This window comes from Molothrus aeneus, chromosome 18, assembly GCF_037042795.1.
Source record: "Molothrus aeneus isolate 106 chromosome 18, BPBGC_Maene_1.0, whole genome shotgun sequence".
NCBI lineage: Eukaryota > Metazoa > Chordata > Aves > Passeriformes > Icteridae > Molothrus > Molothrus aeneus.
The window spans coordinates 11217196-11227421 of record NC_089663.1 but is presented as its reverse complement, the minus strand read 5'-3'; the positions used below and the strand labels follow the sequence as shown (position 1 = coordinate 11227421).

Sequence of the window (10226 nt, the reverse complement as noted above, 5' to 3'; positions counted from 1 at the left end):
GGTCCCTCCCCTGAGGCGGGCGGGGGGGGGGGGGAGAGGCGGGGCCGCGCCCATGACCGCGCGCGATGACGTCAGCGGCGCACGCGGCGCGCGGGCCCGGGGGTGCGGGCGGCGGGCGCGCGCCGGGGCCCGGGGAGCTGGCGCGGCCCCGCGGCCATGCGGGAGCAGCTGGAGCGGAGCCTCGGCGAGTGGCGGGAGCTGGAGGAGGAGTTCCGGCAGCTCCAGGTGAGCGGGGGGCGGCGGGGCCCCGCGGGCATCGCGGTGCCTCCCCCGCCTGCGCGGACGCGGCTTCCCCCGCGCTGCCCTTGCCGGCTCTGCTTCGCATCGCGATGCGGGGCCGGCCCCGGTTCGCCCCGCCCGGCAGGAGCGGGACCGGGGGTCCCCACGGCCGGCCGCATCCCCGGGGCGGCTCGGCGGGAGCAGCCGGAGGTGCGGGAGGGCTCCCCCCAGCCCCAGGCGTGCTCGCTGCGGCCGCGGGGTGCCCGCACGGAGCCGGGATCCCGTGCATCCCTCCGTGCCCGGCCCCCGCACACAGCCCGTGTCCCGCTACCCGCACGGGACAGCCCAGACCGAGCCCTGGCCGTGCCCCAGGTCCCTCTGAGGATGCACCAAGATGTGGTGCCGCGGTTCCCGTTGCTGGAGAAAGGATGGAAAAAGGAGACGCGGTGCGGTTGTGCTGCAAAGAGCAGTGCGGGCAGCGCCTGTCCCGCCAGCATCTCCTGGCCGAGTCTGATTTCCTGTGGTGGGATACGCCGGGTCCAAGTGCTGCTTTTCCATCTTGCAAAAGTGCACCCACGGCCAGAAGGGCCTCGGAGTGGGGGCCAAGAGCTGTTCTACAAGATGCTCTTACCTCCCAAAACCTTCCTTTCCTTCTCTGCTTGTCATCAGTGCTGCACCTATACACGTGCTTAAAATCTTGAAGCCAGTTTTAAAGTACGACAGGCTGTTCTCACTCTGGAGGCTGTTTTAGCCTCTTTTAGACTGTTAAACAGAACGTGCATGCAAAAAGAAAAAAAGTGTGATCTCCACATTTAGCTTGTTTCTTAATTAAAACTCAGTTTAGGTTGTACTCCTGTTAGCAGAAACAAGGATTGGGTGCTGGGGGAGAGCAGCTGGCGTGGTTTTGTTGGTCACTTGTTTGCTGTGTGCACCTTCTTGACAAACTCCCTGCCTTAGTCTGACCTAAACCACAGTAAATATCAGTGATTTTTCCCTGCCTCAGTTTCCCCACCTGGAAAAGCAAAGTAGAAAGACTTTTTGGTGGGGTGGCAGCAGCTGAGGTGTCAGGATTAGTGCTATAAAGGTGTGCTCAGTAAAACCAAAGTGAGCCTGAAACAGTGAGAGCTGCAGTGCCTGTACGGGGTTAGTTTGGTTATTAAGGTCTTTAAATCAGACACTGGAGCTTGTTTTGGATTGTTCTTGTAAATAAAGAACAGCTACCAGGTGGGTCCTAGCAGGGAGGAGAGCAGAGGTTTGGTTTGTGTGGTTTCACCACCATGTTTATGCTCTGGGAAGAGAGGTGGGAATTTCCTGTGGTTCTTGGTGTGCTGGTCGGTGAAGCAGCCGTGTAACCCACACTGTCTCTTGGCACTAACTCTGCACACTCTTTTACCAACTCATTATAGGTCTTAAAATTGGCTCAGAGGTCATTGCTTGGTGATTGGAGAGCCCTTCCTGAGACCTCCCTCATGGGGAAAGGAGTGAAATCCTTGCAAAGGGTGGAAAAGCAGAGCCAAGAGCAGGGAGGGATGAGAGCAGAGGCTCCTCTCAATGGGTTTGCAGTTGGTTGTCCTCGTTATGGCTGAGCACTAATTGGGGGCTTCAGGGGACCAATGAGCTGTGATAAAGCAGTTCCTCCCAGGGAGCATCTGAGGCCACAGGCAGGGACATCAGTTCAGCTCTTTAAACCAGAATATGGGGCAGGTTGCTTGAATATCCGTGGGGTTGGGATGGCAGCGATGGCCAGGAGGTGCATAAACCCTCAGCCATGGATTTATGGCTGGTGCTGTGTCTTTCCCTTCCCTCCCTCACTCTGTTAGGTCCTCACTTATTTTCTCCAAGATTTAATCTGGCTGTGAAATTGGAGTGACTGCTCTGTGATTTAGCCACCATTTGATGGGCATGGATCAGGATCAAATGGAGGATTAGGGGATTCAAGGATTAGGGGCTTCATTGCAGGTTGGGATGGGAGTGAGAAGCTCCTGAGTGGGAAAGCTCTTTAAAGAGGCAATGAGATGAGTGTAGAGGATGCTTTTCCTCTTGTAGGAATTTCATCAGTGTCCATTTACGCCCTATTGTACTGGTTTGGCATCTTCCTCTTCTTGCTTGTTAAAGGGGTGCCTGTTGTATCCCATAAAACCAGGATTTTCCTGGTTTCCCTTGGAAGTGAGGACCAAATGCCATGAATAACCTAGGAGGGCTCTTCCTACCAACCATCTCCTCTTCTCCTGCAGGAAACACACAAAGTTTACAGGCAGAAACTGGAAGAAGTCACCAGCTTGCAGACAGCCTGCAGCAGCTCCATACAGCGGCAGAAGAAGACACTGAGGGATCTGAAGCACAGCCTGCAATGGTAACAGGAGGGTGGAGGAAGCAGAGATGGGATAGTTCTCCTTCCCAAGGGCTGAAATGCTTGGATTTTTAGTACTTGTACTAGAAAATCTCTGTTGCAGTGCTAAAGTTGTTCCATATTACAGCCAAGTAGGGTGTTCATTACTCCATGAGAGAGGGAGTCCTGTAAATAAAGACATTTAAGGGAGCTGGTGTGGGTTTCTTCCTTGCAGTGCGTGCTGTGTATTGCAGGGCTGTGCAGCTTCTGGCTGTGCCAGGTGAGCAATGCTTTGCTCTGTAAACTGCACTGGAAGAGCAACACCAGTCCTTGAACTTGAAGGTATAACTTGCTCCTGGGTGGATTTACAGGAGGGAACTGTCCCTGGTTGCTTGGCTGATCCCAAGAGCCATGGGCTGAATTCCTTGTGTGCAGCACCTCTGACACCACAGGCTGCTGGCTCTGCTGTTCACTGCTCTCTGGTTAACATTAATTACTAAAACCACAGTTTGTCAGTAAATCATCAGCTCTGTGTCCTGTTACATCCTGAAATACTTCATACCTGAAGAGCTGCAGCCTCTGCGAGGGCAGTGCCTGAAACCACGCACAGAGTTCCCAGGGTGGAGGGAGTTCCTTCAGAAAAACACAATATTCCCATGCAATCCTGTCACTGAGCTGATGGAAAGAGAAGCTGATTTATAAACCAACTGGTTGAAGTAACCTACAGCAGCATAAACCTGGCAGTGAAATAAAGTCGTGATAAGCCAAATGGTTCCTTAGAAATACAGGAGCAAAGCATCAGTTCCCAGAGCCAGCTTTTTAACAGCCTGGATTTTATGACAGCATTATTTTCCTTCAAATAAAAAGGAGGTGAAAACATGAACAGGAATATCTTGTTTCTGTGTTCTTGCAGGTGCAAGCCCAGAGCGAGTGCTGAGGAGTTTGCTCTCATTCAGGAGATCAGCAGCCAGATCAAGGAGAGGCAGAATGCCTTCTTTGACATGGAAGCCTACCTGCCCAAGAGGAATGGGTATGTGCTCCACCAGGGAGGCTTGTGTGCTCAGGGAATTTTGGATTTTTAAATGTTCACAGCAATGCTCTTTGTTCCTGAAGGAAAAGGTTGAAGAAAGACATGTAAAATTGGATTAGTCATAAATCTCTTGCTGAGCTGCTGTGTCAGTTGTACACAGAATTCATTAGCTGTGAGTGGATGTAAATGTGTGTGGGCAGTGCAGGTTTTCTGTTAAAATGACAGTAACCTGCACTGGCAAGGGATTGTGCAGTTCACTGTTCCACACTGATGTTTTCCTGGGCTAATTTTTTTGAGGGCTGAATCAGAACAAGACTTTTCTCTTTTTTTAATAATATTTTTAACTAATTTTAACTTTTGCTTCAAGCAGGGTTGCTAGGACAGAGTTATATCAGTTGTCAAGGGCTCTGTGGTGCTGCAGCCCCTCAGAAGTTTCTAAGAGAAACTTTTCTTCCAAATCCTCCCTGTGTTTGGGTTTGGCCAGTGCATACTACATATATTGCCCTTACACTGTAGTGCAAAAAAGGGACCAGGAAAATAAGGCTTTTCAGTAACTTCCTAGAAATGCTGACCCATATTTCCATGTGTAAAGCCTCTTCTGTGGTATTTCCCTCCAGTTTGTATTAACTGAAAACCTCCAGCAAACGTGGCTTTGGCAGAGCCACTGTCTCATCACCTCGCTCTAGATCATCCTGTGGTGTTCAAATAAAACAACTTACTTGGGTCTGCTCTTGGCTTTTGTCTTCTAGCCTGTACTTAAATCTGGTGCTGGGAAATGTGAATGTCACTCTCCTGAGCAACCAGGCAAAGTGAGTGAGCCTCCCCACGTGTGTGAGTTTGGGTTTCTCTGGGCCAGCTGTGGGTGTGGACTGGAGCCCAGAGAGGGAATGGGTTTCTCTTAGGCCTGATAAGTGAAATGTTGAGGGTGGGTGACTGGACTATGACATGGGGATGAGCTGACATCTTATGTAGCTCCAATTAATTCAATTTATTGCTTGCTTTTAAGCCCAGCTCAGCCTGTGACCTTAATTGTAAAAGTGTTTGGAGTTTTTTTGTGCTGAAAAATGGTACTGTGACTTCTAGCCATACAGTGCTCCAGAAAATGGAGATATATATATATATATTTAAAATCTTGTCATGCCAACCCAGAAACCAGCTCTGATGGACTTAGGGCATTGTGTTGCAGCTGAGACAGACCCTCCCTGCAGGCAGAACACTGCCTTTCACCACTGTCCACTGCTTTTCTAAGGGTTTCAGCAAAACCTCTGTCTCTGGGCTTGATATTTGGCTTTGTATGTGGTTTGAAAAGATGAAGCCACGTTCCAGTCAAACATTTGTTTGTGTCCACAAATGGCACCTGTTTCCTTCCAGGTTTGCCTACAAGGACGAGTATGAGAAGTTCAAGCTTTATCTGACAATAATCTTGTTACTGGGGGCTGTTGCCTGCAGGTGTTTTCTCCACTACAGGTAAGATGCATTTTTATTTCTTATCAAGTGTTGTGCATAAAATTGTGCTGAGTTTGACTTTTCTTATGCACTGTTAAGGACAGTGAGACAGCTCAGGTGCTGTTTAGGCTTTGAGCAGTTGGGCAGCAGGACACCTGCTCTTCTTCAACTCTGGCAGGAGCTGTATTTTAGCCAATTGTTTTTCCTTTTTAAAAGGAAAGTCCAACATCACATTTCCTGATGATGCTAAAAATTGATGTTGTTATTCTGGCATCGTGCTGTCATTGGGAACAAACAGCTGGTTGGACTTGTGGGCTGTCCCAGGCAGAGACCAACAGTGTGCTGCAGCTCTGGGGTAACAAAAACAACAAAAGAGAATTTGTGTGAAATAATCAGACTTGAAACATTACCTCTAGGTTGTGATAAAGCCTCTGAGCACCAACAAGCTTCCATTATCATTTTGCTTAAAAACCAGGAAGGTGTTGGAGCCATGCACTTCCACTGTGGTCTCTGTGTGTCTGAGTGAATGCAGGATTGTACCAGGAGTGATGCTGCCCTGTACAGAGGCTGCCCCAAGTCCCCTTGGCTTCAGGAGTTTGCAAATGGCAAAATAAAGTTTTGGTGTTTTGGTTTCTTTGCTCCAGAGCATAATGCTCTTCCATTCTTTTAGTTGATTGGATTGATATAGATCTCATGGAATCTCCTCATTGAATTAGCCTGGAAAGGCCTCTCTAAATTGGATCATCTGCTGCTTCTGTGGTGCTTTCTCTCCTTGAGCAGCACTTAATGTCATCCCTGCATACCTGCTTATCAGCTCAGGATCTGCAGTGTTGGATCCCAGGGTAAAAGGGGCTGGAGCCTGGCAGTGCTGCCCCTGTGTGCAGTGCTGCATGTGGGTTAGAGATGTTCAGGATGGGACTTTGTGTCCACAGCCTCACCTGGGCAGGTTTTCATCTAGGAAAAATAGGGATTTTTAAAATGCGTCTTTATAATTAACAAGAGGGTTTTTTACTCTGTGTTTTTTGTGTTTAACAGGGTGACAGATGAAGTGTTTAACTTTCTGTTGGTGTGGTATTACTGCACGCTGACGATACGGGAGAGCATCCTCATTAGCAATGGCTCAAGGTACAGTGCCACCCTCAAAAACCAGGAAAGCATGAAATGTCCTTACAGAAAGCCAGGCAACAAAAAGGGATTCCGCCTGGCACTGAAGCCCAGCAAATCTGAGATGCTGATGGCCTCTCTGCAGAGTCTCTTGTCTCTCTCCTCCTCCCTGGTCACTTCCAGGGGCACCTGAGATTTGGGGAGAGAGCAGTTGCAGTTCCTAATAGTCCCCAAGTTATTGGTCCAAGGTGTTGGCTGGTTTTGGTAGCTGTAGGGTGTAGATGTGGTCTGGAGTGTGTGTGCTGCCTTGTGTTAGAGGTCACACATCTTTGGCTGGAAATGCCACAGCATCCCTTGTGCTTGAGTTAGGACATCTGCTTTGTTCCCATTTTTGGATCATTTTTTGCCTGTAAGCTGGACTTCAATGCTGAAATCCATGTTTCTTGTCTAACTGCCATGTTTTTTACTGCTCAGGATCAAAGGCTGGTGGGTGTCACATCACTATGTTTCCACGTTCCTGTCTGGAGTGATGTTAACGTGGTGAGTCTGCTCCTGCCTGCTCGAGGTGCTTCAAGCCTGTTTCATGGTGTTTACATCATCTGAGCATTTAAATCCAGCGTGACCATGAAGCTGTGGCCACAGGACGTATGGCAGCGTGTCAGCCTTAATATTTGTTTGATGTTACAGATGTTTTCAATGATAAATACAACACTGTAAGTTTGTATTTACATTGCTGGCTAAAAAAAAAAAAGGAAAGAAACGCAAACCCTGTGGCTGTAGTTGGGCTGGTGACAGCAAAATCTCTGCAAGTCTCCCAGTTTCTGTCTCAGTACTTAAGGAAACAAGCAGCACTTTGCTATAGAGGAAGGACACCACAAAATGGATGTTTGGTGCCTTTAGTGAGCCTTGATTAGAGAGTTTAAAGCCAAAAATTCAAGTTACCCCCTTGCAGAGGGTGGTGGTGGTGGTCAGATGCACTCCCTGTGCAGCCTGTCTCAACCTGGGCATGAACCGATGAGTTAATTATTAAAAATTGTTTAAAACAACGGCTTCTCCTGAATCTGTAAGGGTCTGACAGTGGCTGGGGCAGGCAGTCCTTGCCCTCCATCTATCCTGAACTGCCCTCAGGATAAGCAGCACAAGCACCTCCTGTTGCAGATTCTCAATGCAGATGATGCTGAATGGCTTTGCTGCCTGGAGAAAACTGATTAAGGATGAAATGGCTTTGCTGCCTGGAGAAAACTGTGATAAAGGATGAGAGGGGACAGCATTTATCCTTGTTAGAGAGGGGAAACCTAATCAATGAGAGCATTTTCTGTGTGGCTGTAGCACCTCCCTGGGCTCCCAGTGGGTGGAATGGGCACCAGCTGCTGCTTCTTTTGCTAATGGCATCAGGCCTGGTGGTGAAGGGGAAGGGTTGGATGCATTGGATGCTTTTAGCAGATTAATGGAACTCCCCATGTTCTGCTTCCAGGCCCGATGGACTCATGTATCAGATGTTTCGCAGTCAATTTTTAGCATTTTCAATATTTCAGAGTGAGTATATCTTACCTTGCTAATTCAGGGGGTAAAGTCATTTTGTGTCATATGTGATTAGGAGAAAACACTTTCATTAGGTAAATACTGGAATATTAAACTGTAGGAATATAAAGATTGTATACAAATATGCAATCTACAAATATAAGCAATAATTAAATGCTGTTGGATTAAATATTATTAAAGTAGTTTGATGCTTACCATACTTCTGAATAACCAGTGGAGTGATGTTTTCTCTCTCCTTCTCCAGGCTGTGTTCAGTTCTTACAGTATTATTACCAAAGGGGCTGCCTCTACAGGCTCCGGGCTTTGGGGGAGAGAAACCACTTGGACCTTACAGTAGGTGAGGTCTCCTGCTCTGCTTTCTTTGCACAGGTTTTGGGTGCAGTGATAGGGAGGGAGAGGGCTGTGTGCCCCCACATTGCAGAGCTGTCCCCTGCCTGGCTGCCCGTGTCCCAAGGCAGGAAGGGCAGTGAGACTTTTATCCCCCTCCTCAGGTCCTGTAGGCCAGGAGCAGAGGAATCTGATTTTTGTCAGCATTTGAGGAGACTGAGATGGAGGTTTTGGTCATCCCTAACTTTATCCTCCTCCAACTACTGCAATTTCAAACAAGTATTTTTACTTGATAGGAATAGCCCTTATGGGGTGATCTGGGTGGGGAGGAGCTGCAGGTTCAGTCCTGGCTCTTCTGTGCTCACACTCTGCCTCTTCTGTCAACCTTTTCCAGAAGGATTCCAGTCCTGGATGTGGCGGGGGCTGACGTTTCTCCTTCCCTTCTTGTTCTTTGGGCATGTAAGTTGGGTGATCCCCTCCTCCCTCTGTGGTGCAGTGTCTGCTGCTGCACCACCCAAAGGTGCTTTGGATCACACACAGCCATGACAAAGGTTTCCAAGGCTTAATTCTTTTTGCTCGTAATTAAATTGCCTTTTTTCTTTTCCCCTCTGCAGTTCTGGCAGCTATACAATGCAATCACTCTTTTCAGATTGTCAAGGCACAAGGAATGCAAAGAATGGCAGGTGTGTGTTGGCTCTGCTCAGAAGCAGCACAGACCAGGGCAGAGGGGGTGCCTGACCACATCCTGAAAGATATTTGGGCATCTGACTCCATTGAAATATCTCAGGATAATGCAGCACAGAGCCTGTTCTGTGTCTGGTAGAGCCCAGCAGTGCTGAATATAATCCACGTTGTAATATCACAAGGTAATAAATGCTGCTTCCTCTTCCCTTCCAGGTTTTTGTGTTGGCTTTCACATTCCTGCTGCTGTTCCTCGGGAACTTCCTCACTACTCTCAAGGTGGTGCACACTAAACTGCAGAAGAACAAAGACAAGGTGAAGAAGCTGTGACTGCCCCTGTTCCCAGTGTGCATCCATGCCTGTGCCCCCAGCAGGGCTGGTGTGGGACAGACCCTGCTCAGCCCCAGCCAGGCCACGGATGGGCTCGGAAGGACTCGCCTGTCCCCGTGCTTGGTAAAGGACTCTGCCAGCACAGACTCAGTATTAATGCAAGCATGGCTCTCCAGTCACACTCCTGCTATTTATGTATATTTAATATAAAATGTATTTGCTTCTGGGGTTTTTGTTCTGTATATAGAGCAGCATGCACCTGCCAGCGTTAGGGAAAATGTGGGATCTACTGTAATTCCAATTCTGGAATGATACCTGACACTTTGCAGTTTTATTATTTAAATTCTGGGTATTGAATTTATTGAGTTTTATGAACACTCTGGGTGGATCAGTAATACAGAATGAATGCTGTTTTTCAAGGCATTTGTTTAAGGCATATTCTCAGTGGCAATACTAACCTGTGTGTACTGTGAAAAGAAAATACTCATCTTTGTACCATACTGCTGCTATATACACTTCTAAAAAGCTATTTAAAGAAGAGGAATTCCTCCTTTGAAAACAAAATCATGCAAGCAAAAGCAGTTTTTAAATGGCAGGGAAGTCTGCTAGCCCTTTTCCAGGGAGACCAGGTCATTTGTCCAGGCCTGAAAGAATCTAAAATAAACCATTCAATATGCAACTGCCTCTGCCTTATTTAGTAACAAGCCCTTGGGTTGATTTTTGAGGCATGGTTCTGGAAAGGGGAGGACAGGCTCAGCTCAAATATTAAATACTTTCTTTAGATGCTGCACTTGTACCAATAATGAAGAGAAGGGAAATGCTGGGTCGAGGGGATGGCAGGGGCAAACACTGACTGCTACCCTGCTAAAGTCCTTGTGCTGCTTGAATTTACACTCGCTCATTGGAACACCTTTTCTGGCTGCTGTAACTTCTGTGCCTCCTCAGGCAGCTGCAGCACTGAGCTGGCTTGGGCTGTGTCTTTCCCAACAGTGAAAGCAGCACAAAGCCCAAACTGGGCACATCCTGTGGCAGTGTGAGTGGCAAACAGTGCCCTCCTCCCCAGAGGGTGCTCACAGGGGACAGACAATGCACCACAGCCTTGAGATGGAGTCATCACTTCTGTGGCTCAAGCTAGCAAAATTACCTTTGCTGTGTCACCGTCCTGTGGGCATGAACAATTAACTCCAATTTGCATAATTTCAACAGTTTTCACACCAG

The 10226-nt window shown here is 48.2% G+C and overlaps 1 protein-coding gene across 3 annotated transcripts; it reads left to right on the top strand.

Moving 5' to 3' along the window:
• The first annotated feature begins 105 nt into the window (after positions 1-105).
• TMEM120B (transmembrane protein 120B) lies at positions 106-9687 on the top strand. Of its 3 annotated transcripts, none has more exons than XM_066562519.1 (12): positions 106-225; positions 2454-2572; positions 3462-3578; positions 4328-4387; positions 4950-5045; positions 6060-6149; positions 6603-6668; positions 7603-7664; positions 7915-8007; positions 8392-8456; positions 8612-8680; positions 8895-9687. In XM_066562519.1, exons 1-12 carry the CDS (start codon positions 157-159, stop codon positions 9006-9008), a joined length of 1020 nt encoding a protein of 339 aa, XP_066418616.1. In that variant the 5' UTR covers positions 106-156; the 3' UTR covers positions 9009-9687. The 3 variants fall into 3 exon arrangements, with proteins under 3 accessions (XP_066418616.1, XP_066418618.1, XP_066418617.1); XM_066562521.1 differs by having other exon boundaries at positions 8612-8684; XM_066562520.1 differs by lacking the exon at positions 8612-8680.
• Positions 9688-10226: the final 539 nt, after the last annotated feature.